Source organism: Fringilla coelebs (assembly GCF_963513975.1).
Source record: "Fringilla coelebs genome assembly, chromosome: 6".
NCBI classification, from domain to species: domain Eukaryota; kingdom Metazoa; phylum Chordata; class Aves; order Passeriformes; family Fringillidae; genus Fringilla; species Fringilla coelebs.
Window position 1 is genome coordinate 57070817 of NC_140034.1, and position 14943 is coordinate 57085759.

At 38.4% G+C, this 14943-nt stretch overlaps 1 protein-coding gene across 1 annotated transcript in view; it reads right to left on the minus strand.

Annotated features, from left to right (window-relative positions):
- Positions 1-14943, minus strand: part of METTL15 (methyltransferase 15, mitochondrial 12S rRNA N4-cytidine) — a 79729-nt gene that overhangs the window by 37748 nt on the left and 27038 nt on the right. The window contains exon 2 of the mRNA XM_084207331.1: positions 10761-10897. Coding sequence (XP_084063457.1) covers positions 10761-10897 — 137 coding nt within the window. The remainder of the gene's footprint in view (positions 1-10760; positions 10898-14943) is intronic.

Here is a 14943-nt window from a genome sequence, read left to right on the forward strand (position 1 = left end):
CAGCACAGGCTGACCTGCTGGGAAGCAGCTCTGTGGAAAAGGAGCAGGGGGTCCTGGTGGATGACAAATTGTCCACGGGGCAGCAGCTGCCCTGTGGGCAGTGAGGCCAGGGGGGTCCTGGGGTGCATTAGGGAGAGAACGCTGCCAGCAGGTCAGGGGGGTGATCCTGCCCCTCTGCTCAGCCCTGCTGGGACACATCTGGAGCGCTGTGTCCTGTTCTGGGCTACTCAGCACAGCAGACACAAAGCTCCTGGAGCAGAGCCAGGGGAGGGTCAGAAAGATGATGAAGGGATGGAGCATCTCTTGTGAGGATGGACTGAGGGAGCTGGGGACCTGCCCAGCCCCAGAAGGGATGGCTGCTGAGAGGGGAGGACCCTGCCAGTGTGTGCAGGGAGGGGACAGGGCATGGACCAGGCTCTGCTCCGTGATGGGGAGCAGCAGGAGACAGAGCCATGGGCAGAAACTGATGCACAGCAAGTTCCACCAGAATATCAATAAGAACTTCTTTCCTGGGCAGGTGGCCATGACCTGGAACAGACTGTCCAGAGAGGGGTGGATTCTCCTCCAGAAAAATCTGAGAAATGTTTGGAAATATTTGAGAACATCTGGGCACAACCCCAGATGTTCTCAGTGTGCTCTGCAATGACCCTGCTTGAGCAGGGAGGATGGACAAAACCTGCTGTGGTGCCTTCCAACCTGACCTACTCTGTGATTCTGTGCAATCTTCTGTCACAAGAATAACTCAAGAGGTCTCATCCACTTTGTTCTATACAGCAAATATTACAACCAGCTCAAAGCATGCTTTTATGACAGGTCATGTATCTTCTCATTATTACTAGTAATTTTAGCTAGTATTATTGTCAACCTACTTGAAAGTTTAGTCCATTTTAATCTTATTTTAATCTTATTTTCAATCTATTTGAAAATTTTTAAAGTCTATTTGAAATCGATTTGAAAATAACCCCAATGGGTTATTTTGAAGGCAAAAGAGAAAACTATTTTGATTATGCATTTTATTTTGGGAAATCTACATATTTTTCATGGCACAGTGTGCTTCCCAAACAGGCAGAAATAAGATGATTTGAACCACAGCCACAAAACCACAACCACATATATCCTACCTTAAGCACACTGTAAAAGTAAACCTATTTGTGGGGTTCCCCCTCACTACCATGATAATTACCATGATAATAATTTCCCCCTCATTACCACACTAGCATTAACCTTTGTATTCAGCCTTTCCTTAGCTGCTGGTATTGACACAGATTAACCTGAAGGACATACATTTCTGCATAAGAAAATTTCACCTTACATACCCAAAATTTTGTTAGCTTGAAGTAAGAAGTTGCCCTTTATACTCTCAGAGCAGTGTCCAAGATGGTCAGCTCACTCTGGGTGAAATTCAACAAAGTGACACTACTGATTATTCAAAATGTTCACACAACATTCAATATTCACACATTTTTGGTCCTGCTGTTTGGAAAAGTAACAAACTACACATTCACATCTGCCCTGACACGTAATTTTTACTTACCTATAGAAAATTAATTTTACTTCTTTATTTTTAGAACACCAAAATGTACCAGCATAATTTCACGAACCACCAGCTTTTGGCTTAAACACTACTATAAGCCAGAAGGTATTTAATTTTAATATTGTACTCACTGGGTGCTAACATCCCCCTGAAATCAGACTGCTCACGTGCTGGAAGTCACACATCACTCCAACCTCAGTCCAGACTGTAGTGCAAGGAACCAAAACTTATCCTAATACTCAGGTGAAGGAGATTTTAAATATTTAAATTGCAGCAGCCTCTAACTTCTTGTGACCACAGTGAGTGAGACTGACAGTATAAAGAGCACCAACACCACAGACTGTTTGTGCTGGTGAGATATGACACCTCTATTATTCCCTGTAAATCTCTGTGTGTCAAGGCCACTCAGTCAGTACTGGTCTCAAACACTTGCACCATTCAGTGGTGGCAAGGCCATAGGCAAGTTCCATTCCAAATTACTGATTTTTGAATTTTACACTGAAATTTATTGAATTTAACACAGAATTTCCTTTGAATTTCACGCAGAATTTCTTTTGAATTTCACGCAGAATTTCTCTGAAATCTCTCTACCAAAATCTTCGCTTCTTGATCAAGCTAAGCTGATGTATTTTTCAGGCATCCAAATACAAAGCAGCAATTAACTGCCTGATTTTACTTTCAGCCCTTTCAATATTCTGTACAATACTTGGCACAGCTGAGTCACGAAGACTAAAATCAAATTAAAATGCAAATTATGTTTATTATCATGACAAGGAAAAACCAGAATTATGTAGTCAAAGTAATTCATTTTTATGGTCTGTGTCACCTAATGCATGATCCTACTGCATCTAAGAATAATAGTATCTGAAACCCAATGACTCAATCAGAAAAATAATCTGAATTTCTCTGTACATTTTTATATTTCATAGTTAAGTGGGAAGCTCAGTTCTGATACAAAAATCTGTTTACAAATATTTTCATTTAGTTACTTGTTTTCCTTTTTATCAAAGTAGAAGAAATAAGATTATGACTCAGAGACTATCAGCTTTTTTGGGGGGGTTAATTTAGCCACTTAGTAAATCATATGTTTATCTTAAATACCAGCATGTCTTGATCTTCTCTCAGTAAGTGACAAGCATCTTTTTGTCCACATATTTATATAATTTCCACCTTCACAGGAAACTGCTGCTGTCTTCTATCCCCAGTGATTATCATCAATCTACAGATGAAACCAACTTTTGTCTGTATTGTTTGATACAAGGAGGAGTATTTTAAATCAGTTTATGTCCTCTTGATCTGTGCAGAGTGCCTTAATGCCTCCTATTGTCAGTGTGAGCAAAAATAAGCTAAATATGCAGCCTGGTACAAAATTGCTAAGGAATATGAAAATAGTATCTTCTTATCAAGACAAAAAGATCTGTAGACAACCAGCCACCAGGTACAAAACCCTTCTGATTGGAAATTATTACCTTCCTCTCTGCCTTCCCATCAGGAAGAGTTTTGCTATTATGAAAAACTGAATTTTTGAAAATGTGAAAGCAGTACTGTGTCAGTGTCCTTTATGAAACAAAGATTATTTTCATAAAAATCAAACTGTAAACCCTGGTTACTGTAATGAAAATATACCCAGAACTCAAGTGTTCATCTGGAAAAAGATGCTTCAGATATTTATAAGACACTTCTACATATTTTTGAAACATACATTATAAAGTGTTAGTAATTAGAATTTAAGTTCATCTCATTTACAAGCATTTTAGTAAGGAGATGGTTACAAAAGCAATATGAAAGTCCTTAAGTCATCCAATCATAAGAAACTTTATCATCAAAACCAAGTAGAAGGAAAACTGGCTGACAGAAAAAGCTGATGTCTCCTTTACAGCTCAAAAAAGCTCAAAGATTATTTCAGTATGGTAACTATTTACTTAATGGGTATCGAAAATACATTTTCCTTTTAGAAAAAAAATCTACAACCCAAATTAGGCCTCAAAGAACTGTTGTTAGAAACACTCTTAGTTTAAAAGGCGTAGCAGTAAACTTTAAAGATTTCCTGACTCTCATACCACACTGATACAGACGACTTAAAGAAGGAGAATATCATGAGCATGTCTGAAATTACCACTGATTAAAGTAACACTTGATATTGCATCCCATCAAGCTGAGCTAACAGGTCCTTAAAAATAAATTAGGGATCTGGACATTTGCATGAAAAAGGAACTCAAATCACCCACATTTAGCTCCAGCTCCTTAACCGAGACACAGAGGGGTTTGCACTTGCTTGAAATTATTTCAGAGGCTTCTTACCCCTCTCTGGTGGCCACAGCTCTCCTCAGAGAGAGCAGCAGGAAAAACTTCCCAAGGACTTCCCCTGGAGGAGCACAGAGAGAAGAGAACAATCCTCATCTCTATCCCCTGCTCCTGCTGTTTGGCACATGTGGAATGTGTTACGGGGATTGTGCACCCAGAGGGATTTGTCAGCTGGGTTCTGCTCAGGGTTGTCTGGGTTCCTTGGCCAGCTGGGTCAAAGCTGTGTCCTGGGCTGTCTCAGACAGTCACAGGGTTTTTTTAGTATCTCTTTCAGTATAGTATCTCTTTAGTATGTAATTTAATATAGTATTAGTGTAATATAATTTAATAAAGCAATTGCATATAATACATATTTTAAAATATATAATATTATATTATACATTAATATATTAGGTATTAGTATGTAATTTAATATGTATTTAAATATACATATTATGTATGTAATTTAATATAGTATTAGTGCAATATAATTTAATAAAGCAATTGTATATAATATATATTTTTAAATATATAATATTATATTATACATTAATATATTAGGTATTATATTAAAATATTATATGCTTTTTATATATATAGATAGATAGATAGATAGATAGATAGATAGATAGATAGATAATATTTTTATATCTATAATACATATTTTAATAAAGTCTCCTGGAAGGAAAAAAAAAAAGGTGGAAAAAGTTCCCATTTTCATTGCCTTCCCCAGGAAAAATCCTGGGAGAGAGAATTATGTCTCTCTCTGTTCAGAGAGTGTGAATAGTACACTCTCTATCAACTTACATGATGGTTCTCTCATTCTGTAAGTGTTAGAACCCTAAATACTGAGAATTCTGAGCTTTCTGTGCTGAGAGGCACAAACTCACAGGAGGACACTGCGTTTGACCTAAAGCTATAAAGGAGGTTTCCAAAGTTGATTAGTGGCAGTAGGATTACGGGTGTGTAGTTGGTTAGAAGTGGATAAAACACAAAATAAAACACTTAAAGTTTAGGGTTTTAGAATATAGTAATAAATATGAAGCAAAATAGAGGTTTTGAAACAGAAACAAATTATTCTTCTTTACTTTTTTCCTCCTTCTTCTTCCTAAGTTGAAATAATATTTTATAATTTAAAAAGTCTGCATTGTGGACTTCAAATAATCACTAGTTAAGTTAAAAAAAATAAATCTCATTTCTTAATTAAAAAATTTAACCTTAAAAAGCATTGTAACAAAAAGTAATTGATCCTTTTATACCTTAAAAATAAAAAACCCTGCAGAACTCACTGCTGTAAAACTATAACACTAATAAAATAAAAATAAACGCCTAAATCTAAACACACACTATCATCTCAAATACCTTCAATCCTAAGCTCAACAAAAATAAAAGAAAAAAACCCAACAAACAAAATACCCATGTGTAAGGAGTTAGCATTTCAGAGTAATCCTAGAAACACCAGCTGTGATGGAAGAAAACCAACTCCCATCCTAGTGAGTGTTTCTTTGTTTCCTGACCCACACCTGTGCTCTAAAAGGTGCAGCCTCTCCAGCCAGAAAGGAATGGAGCTGCCTAACCTGTCCCTCCACTGCTGGAGGATGTCTGAAGCTCTCCAGGATCATGCAGATCCATGAGCAGATGGATCACACTGATGGGGCTGAAGTGTGAGGCTGCCCTAGACAACATCCTGAGCTCTCTTCCTGCGGGAGTGGTTTTGGGATAGTGGCACAGTTTGGGAATGGCACTCCCCGGTTTGGTGCTCCCAACCATGCCCTGCTGGCTGACTTCCCCTTCTGCTGATGCCTCAGGGTTCAGCTTTTCTCTGTTTCACACTCTGTGCTGCTTTGGTGTGTGGGTCTGGGCTTCACACGAGGGGATGGTGAGCTCTGTGCACAGAGCAGGGAGACAAAACAATTCCTGCTCCAGCTGGGCACCAAGGACAAATGATGCCAATGTCAGCCCCAGAGCACAAACCCCGTGGGCTGCAGAGAGAAAAACAAGCAGGGTGGGACTGCCTGGGCTAAAGCTGGGATGGGACAATGAACTGCAAGGTGCAAATGGAGCAGAGCTGATCCCAGGGAGAGAGCCCGGGAGCGCTCGTGCATTTTGGGGCCATTTTGGGTCATCTTGGGTGCAGCCCTGGCTGGGCTCTGGTGCTGCCCAAGGTGGGTCCATGGAGGAGATCCTGGGAATAAATCCCTGCTTTATTCTTTAGCTCTGTTCCAGCCTCTGCTCCAGGGCAGCCTGCACAAGGCATCACTGCCTCCCCCTCCCCCTGCAGCAGGATGGAAAGGAGAACTGGAGGCACAGCAGATGAAGATCACAGGCTGGGGTGAGAACAATTTACTGGAAGCAGCAAATGAAATAAGAAAATGGGCAGCACTGGCAGCAACCCCAGTGACAGGGTGTACAGGAGAGGCGAACAACTCACACACAGGCATGTGTGACCCCTTCCCTCCCCATCCCCTGCCCAGGATGTGGGGTGGTGGGGAATGACATCCAGGTCCTGGCCATGCCCCTCCTGGCTGCTGCCAAATTTAATCTGGCTGGAACTAGGATATATTGTAAGAGGAACTAAACCAAAACTGATGAACGCCAGTTATCCACAAAACTCAATCTCACTTAATGCAAAACCTATCTCTTCTAAGATTTTCCTACCAAAATAATATGATTAAGCAGCTTATTCGAGAGCACTCAGATCAAAATGACATCATGGTATGGTACAGAAATATGTCTGGCTTTTCTACTCAAATGTTTTGGGAAACAAAATAAGAGCCAGTAAAGTAATATTTTAATGTTAATGGCATTTGAGGGTCTTTTTAATACCCTCAATTGACTTTTTCCACTTCATATTTAAGGTAACTCACTTCTCTTTGTTGCCTGCGTTTGGGACACAGCCAGATGTTGACATACATGGGGAATTCTTTAGAAAGAAATAACCCTATAACTAACTATTGATGTATACTTATCAGTCAAGGCACCATTATAATGAATATGCCTTGATTGCAATTAGTTGTATTCCTTACACAACTACAGTTAAAAGCTAAATAAAAATAATACATAGCAGGAAAAGCACCAATATGTAATACTCAGCTACGACTCATAAGCACATTAAAAAAACTTACCAAAATTGAAAAAAAGAGCTGTTTTTTCTACAACTGGGGGAAAAAAAAATCTATTTTCCCCAGAGCATACAATGCACAGCTGATCTACCACGTTTTTTCTGCAAACTTTGTGTAATTCTGAAAGCAAAATCCACAAGCACCCTCACACTAAAAATCACTTTACCTTAAAATGGCATTTAAATGGTATGAGGAATTCTATACTATTTATCCATACTTTTGGGGTACAATTTCTCATTCTGCTCAGAGAATTACAAAGCACACATTTTTTCCCTCTGCACGAGTTTCTCATACTTAAAATTTTTCCATGCTGTTGGTTAATTGCCAGTTTTCAGCCATCTCTCCAGCCTCTTGCTTTCAGTGGGCACGAAAGGGTTTATTTGCAATATCTGGTGCTACTGCCTGAGTTTTATCTTCTTCTCCTGCATCCTCAGCAGCAATTCCCAAGTTGGTGGCTTCCCCAGAAAGCACGTCAAAGGATTCCCACCCACACACTGAATATCTAACAGACCCTGACCCATTTTTGCCTTATTAAAGCAGCACTACTTGTTTTAAAAAAATAAAAATAATAAGCAGCAGCACCAAATGAATGCGAGAGCTGCAGCTGGAATTCCTCTGCCCTCTTCAGATTTCAGCTCTGACAAAACCGCCATCAAAAAACAGAGGCACATATAAAGCGCAAACATCAAATGTATTTTTCCTCAGTTTTCTCCTCCAGCGACTTATGACTCCAGCTGTCTTTCAGTTAAATATATGGAAGATTTCATTTATGAGTTCTGACTGTAGAAAAAACCCTTAATTTAGCCATATTTATCCTGCTCTTGCCACAGTACCTTTAGGCGTGTTCCACAGAATCACAGAAATAAACGCCGAGGTTGGAGGCACCTCTGGAGACCCCCCAGTCCGACTGCCCTCCCAAGAGAGGGTCACCTGCAGCAGGTGTGCACCCCCAGGGTGCAGAAGTTCTTCCTCATGTCCAGGTGGCACTGTTTGTGTTTGGGTTTAGGGCCACACAGTGACCAACGACGGGAACGATACGATTTCACGGAGATCATTGCCCTCTAACCAGAATAACCAATAACACGCGCAGCATTCTGGTTTAAGCAGGGAAAAAATGGCAAGGGAAAGCTCAGTTGAAGCGTGACTTGCAGTTTGCCCGTTGCATTCACAGTTTCAGCTGGTGGGAATCAGATTTTACTGGTGATGGGTACACAACAGTCTCTTCCCCAGCTTGGTGCTGTCACCTCCAAAGCACAGGAGCCACTCGAGCAAGTCAAATAACCTCTCCCTGAACAGGAGTGCCAAAGAGAGGAGGTGGAGAAAAGCCTGGAGCAGGGAAAGGGGAGGATGTTTCTAGCCCTGTGTTGCAGTTTTTCAGTGAGGTACACGCAGGGCAGTGCCTCTCACAGAGGGACAGCCCCACATTTCTCTCAGACTGCAGCTGCACGCTGCCACTGCCATTTCTAAGGCAGCACAACTATTTCTGTGGCTCCCTGGTGAGCCAGGCTGCTATTTCACCTGAGAACAGACCTGACCAGATACAGATGTCACCTGGATGAACTCCCCAAGCTTTTGATGCCCATACGGACTTGAATTGAACTGATGCAAGGTTTGTTTCTAACACAGTGCAGAAAATAGACAATAAAATCCCAAAATGGCAGACCAACTATCTTTTAACAAATACTGAAAAAAATCCATTTATAAAAGCTCCATATGTCAGAAATAAATCCCTTATACTCAATTAATTTCTAGCTTTACCTATTTATAAATTACATGCTTATACCTCCTTTCTCCTCTTAATTTGACAATGGTTTATGCAACTAACTTCCCAGGGAAAGCAGATTTATAGTTAGCACATACAGAGCATTCTTTTGCCACAAATTTTAACACAAACTATTATAAGAAAAGATAGTATTTACCTTCTGAAGAAGGACTCACCTGTTCTTTCTAATAGGAAGGACAGAAAATGAGGGAAAAACACCAGAGCAAACAAGAATATGTCTCTGCATCCCACAATACATAACCAGGTGACGTGTAGTCATCTTCCAATGATTAAGACTTTTCACCAACAACACCATGTTATTTTAGGATTCACTTTATTCTAAGGATAACTTCCATCCACTAAGGTAGACACCAGCATCAAAAATAAGACCGAGACCATTAAACCTTGTCCATTAAACCTTTGTCCATTAAACCATCATAAGCTACATCATCTGCTTTACAAACTTCATCTTCTCTAAGCAAGCAGAAAATTACTGGTGTCAATTATTGTCAGAAGAGCACCCAACACTCGTCAAATCTCCTCATCTATCTGGAAAATGAACTTTTCACACCCAGGTTTGCATAGGACACCTTTAGATAAACTTTTACTGAGTCAGAGGACTGTTCATTGTTGGTTTACGTTGTGGGAATGTTTCTAAAGGACTGTTTTTTTTTCCATGACACAAAGAACAGAAAGCTTTACAACTCCCATGACATTTGGCAGAACATGTTTGCAGGCTTAGTTTAAAAGAAAATGGACTTTCCTTGACAATACTCTCCACAGCATTCTGTCAAAAAGAGCATTCTCTGGAGAAATAACAGTGGGGAGAGGCATTCCACAAATTTGTAAGTATACATTGCATGTCACTTCAGCCCAAAGAGAACTGAAAATTTAGAGAAATAGATCTAAGTGGTCTTAGAGAGCAGGATGGCTAGAGAATAAGCTATGCTGTCCTGACAGATGCTTGCATTTCTCCCACTGGCTCTCTGTCAAACACACTTGAAAGGAATGCACAGTTTAGCCCTTTATCTTAGAAAAGCTGAGGAACACCTTCTGCATGGCTTAAATATTACTGCTGCCCTAGAACTCCTCTTTATGTGGGACAACACAACTGAAGAACAAGGTGGTTTTTTATCTGCCTCTTCCAGATTTCTTCTCACTAGAAATTCTTGCTTTACTTCATGTTAAAGCTCTTTTTGAAATAATCTCTTCAAGCTGACAGTGAGTATTCTCTCCTTACCACCTCACCTAAATTTCTCAAGTCTTGACTACTTCACATTATTGAATTTTCTATCTACATATTTTTACTTCTTGGTCAGACCTGAAAATGTCACTTTCTGAAAAGGTCACACTCAACTCCATATATTGCACACTTTTGTACCAATGCACTGATGTTCTGACTGGGTTCTTTCCTGAATTAAATAAAGGAGCAAGAACTTTGCATAACTAAAAAAGATGTGAAAATTTGCACTTAGCAATTGTTCATTTAGCAAATTCAGCACTCTTATTTAAAAAGAAAATTGAAGCATAAGCTATACACAGAAATTGTAGCTTATTAAATTGTTCAGTAGTTTCTGAAGCCAGTGGCAAAATACTTAGCAAACCCAATACTGAATTACAATTATTTTGAGGTTTTTAAAATTAAAATATTCATAATCCATATTTAAATGACCTAATTATTTAAAAACCTATTATTCCATCATTTTTGTGAAATACATACCACGAAGATATGTTTTTGTGCCACTTTGAAATCAGAACCATCTCAAGGCAATCAGAACCCAGGAATCTTTTTAAAATCCCTTTTTAAATATAAAATCATCTACTTGATGCCTGCTTAAAATGAAAACCACAAAACACACATTTAACTCCAAAACCCCAAGAAGCAGCTGCATGCAGATACTCATGAACAAATTGAATTGGATCTCCTGTTCAACACAAGCACAGAACACTATTCCACAACAAGATGCCGAAATTGTAAGAATATATTAAATTACTGCTAAAACACCAAAGTACCAACCTTATCCCAGCCATGCTTGTAAGCCAGGAGGAGAGAACTTACGGGTAGGCTGCTGCCAGCTGCTGAGCTATGCTGTGGGCTGTGGGGTCCCTGTCCAGGGCGTACACTGTGATGGCTCTGGCTCTCTCCAGGAGAGCTGCTGTGTGACCTCCAGCTCCAAATGTCATATCCAGGAAACGCTGGGGAGGGAAAACACAAACACTTTCACCTCAGAGCACTGGCAAACTGATGGTTGGTGTAGAACCTCAGTTTGAAAATCCCCCTCGTGTACTAGAGGAAAAGACAGCGTTGCCTTTTTGGAAATGTATTTTGTGCAGAATTGCAATGATGTCAGAATAATCTCTCACCAAAACAAAACAAAACAAAACTAAACTAAAAACAAAAAAGAAAACCAAGCACCCACAGACAAATGAATAAAATCACCAAAGCAAAAAAACTCAAAAAAACCCCAAACCTGTAAGTGGAAGTTAATGCTGTGTTAAGCCTTCTTTTCCCTATAAAGGAGCAGCAGTGTTTTCAGAAGCTGCCCCGTGCCCCTTCCTCCTTTGCCTGGTACCTGACTGATTACAAGGCAGGAACTATTTTTGGTGACAGGAATAACTGGCTCTTCACTCAGCAAGAGGTTGTATGACTGCAACTCCACCTAGGAAATATTTTCTTTTCAAATGACCAAGTAACTGTCTACAATCCTGTAGTCTAGGGAATGCATGCTGGAGCACAGAAAGAAAAGGATTTTTATTGTTTTTGTGACATTGTATCTAAATCAAAGTACAAATGTGACTCTGCACCTTGGTATTGCCATAAGTCTTTTCTCTCACCTGACTGAACTGACCTCTGTTGACTGGGGGAAGCTCAAGCTAGACCTGAAAAACAAATTCTCCATATACTTCAATAATAATATCTGCATGGGTTTCTTTCCCCACTTCTCAGATTATTTTTTGTTATGTGAAACAGGTTTTGAAGACTACATATCAGCTACAATCATATTCAACAGAAATTATTATGAACTAAAATTATTCTCACAAATTATAGAGCCCAAGGGTAAAAGCACCTTTTAAGTGAAATTTTCCAATCTAGCTCTTGAAAGAACTAAGACTCAACCACAAACTCCATTGGATAAGAACAGAAGTTCAAAGGCAATGAAGACCCAAACATTTATCCAGAAACAATTTTTAGAAAACAAAGACTTATAAATGAAATTCCCCCCTTCAAAAAATATTCAACACAATTTCTTCGTGCTATGCTATCACACTTCCTAAACTTATGTTCTAGAAGCAAAAGTTTCCTACAATATTTTACAATGTTAATGAAGAGAACAAAATTTAGCTGGGTGACCACCCCATATTAAATTGCATCACTCCAATGAAGAAATAAAGCACTGACCCAGAATTTTTGTAAGCAGTATCTATGTGACAAATCTGTGTTACAGAGGACACTCCATCCAGTCTATACCATCTATTTAAGCATTCTGATTTATCTTCTGCCATGACAAAACCAAAAGTATACTCCTTGAAACCAATTTATAAACACAAAACTGAAACAGTTAAAAAATGTGGTTGTTTCTTTAACACAACTGAACATAAGAATTTAGCTGGATTTTAAATATACACTTGCATATGATAAAAACTCCAAGCATGTCCTCTTGAAGTTCTCACATACCTGTAAGACTTTCTGAAGTCTTCTTATTAAAGCTTTCTTATTAAAGACTCCAATCACTTTTGGTTTTCTTTCCCTTGTACTGTTACTTCTTCAAAACCCACAAAAATCCAATACTGGTTATTAGACTAATTAGCTATTTTTTAATTATCTCCCTTCAATGAAAATTAATATAGAAATGTAATTTTTCACCCTGCATTTAGCTTAGAAAATTGCAAAAATGAACATGAATTCTAGAAAACCAAAATAAAAATCCTAAAAATAAACTAAAATAAAAATCCTAAATATCTAAATATCTAAAATACAAATCCTCCTAAATTACTTTTAAAATTTCTAGGGTGTATCTGTTATGCTTTGATTTCCACTCAAGTTATTTCCACTTAATCCTTACCAGAACTAATGTACATAAGCAATAAACAGACCTCCAGCTTTTATATTCTAGTTCTGTAGGGAAATCCATTTAGAAAATCCCTTTAGAAATATGTGGAAGAGCAACAGAAAATTAAAACCACCTTTTTTTTTTTTTGCATAAGATTAACCCACTCAGAAATGCACTCAAAAACTTAATCACAGGAGTCCCAAGTGTCATTTAGGATTACACTTATTGTGCAGCAACACATTACAATCAAAACCAACCTCAACTACATCATAATTCTTGTTGGAAACAACAACAAAAAAGTTTAATCAGCATGAGTCACGTCTTCATGGTTGGGTTTGGTTGTTTTGTTTAAAAAAAACAAACAAATGCTCTTGTTCTTTATCATAGCTAGAAAACTAGGATAAAAACTTTGAAAAAAAAATCAGTATTTTCTTTTCTAAAACAGACCTACAGTGTTGGCAGGAAGAGATAGGAAGTGTCAGAAGAGCTACTTCTATCTTTAAAATAAAATACTTTGAAATAATAATTTTATTCCACTTAAACTCACTAGCAAATTGACTTTCCAGAAAATAGTCTTTTCCCACTAATATGCTTAACTACTCCTTTATTTCTTGCATGTCTGCTTGTCTTCTAAACATCTGACAAACTTCTTTGTTCATCTCTACAAAGTACTGAACACATTTGATGCTTCTTTCACCACCACTACTACAAAGTCCTTGGTTCCATCAGGTTTGAACAGCAGAACATGAAAAAATAAATTAGGGACCTTTTTGGCCAAACCTCCAGACAACTTTGCTTTTTAAGAAACATGTAACACTGAGATGTTTATTTCCAAATGAATTTTTCTAGCTCATTCAAGAATACTTATATTTTGTTTAACAGTCTTACCTTTCCTCACAGATGCCTGCTTCTGCTTTCCTTCATTTTAAATTTGATACACTTTAAGCTTGACAAGCCCTTTATATACCAAGCTTCTTAACAAACCACACAGAAGGTGTTGAAGATAAACTGAAAATAAACATTGGCAATGCGAGGTAGAGAGGAGAGAGGATGGGGTGGTGGTGCCACGACACAGTGAAAAACTCCCAATGGTGTGACAGCACTGGGAGTGAAGATCCCATGGAAGCCATTCCCCTGCTGTGAATGAACACAAGCTCACTGAATTCCCCTTTCTGAAAGAACCAACACACACCAACCACACCTTTAGGCAACACCAGCCATGGTCTTTAACCTGAGAGCACCAGATTTAATCCACATCCGCCTCCACATAATCCAGCTGGTTCCACTCAAAAGCTACACTCTGCATCTAGGATCTGAAAAAAATATAACCTTCAGTTATCAAATAGAATGATTATGATATTAGCATGGCCATTTTGGAGCATTGACCAGATTAGAAATTAATCACTGTAATATCCTGCTTCATAATATGCTTCTTACATATTCCTGCCATATTTCATGCCTGAAATAAAAGATGCATCATTTTTTTCTCCCTCTTTCTCTCTTCCCTACTAGTTTTTAATCAAATGAAATTAAATGACATTTTATCCTCCTGGTCCTATAAATACTGGGAAAGATTATTACATGAATTTCTCCTGCAGTGACTCACCATTCCATTGTTAAGTTATGATAGTCCCATCAGAGTCCCCCTGGGAATTTCATAATCAGTTTGTGACTGCAGGTTTTAGAAAGCATTTGGCTCTTTCATGACACACAGAGAGCAACAAACTAAAATTTCACAGCTTTCATTTTACAGCTAGCTCTACTACAGTCAGAGAGACACAAAGAGTTGGGGTTCACAATTTTGGTCCACAAGACTTTGTACAGAAAACCTCTCATAATAAATACCTTTTAAGCATTTCATTTTACTATGGCTGATCTGGAATTCCTGTAATGATTACGTTCCACATGTAATAAAGTTTACTCCACAACACTTGACAGCCTTTGTGATTATTTTTCCTTTGCTGTGTAACAAAATGAGATTGCAGAACTTACACAAAATTGAGACTCAAATGTGACACATAAATTGAAAAATCATAATGCTAATTTTTAAAAGCTCACAATTACAGTATTTTCCACTCTCCTCTTTATTTTTTAAAGGCAAGAACTTTATATTCTTTTTTAAGTAATTTGATTCTTGAGATGTACAACTTCATTTTCCCCTAATTACTTCAAGCACTCCATCGGATGATC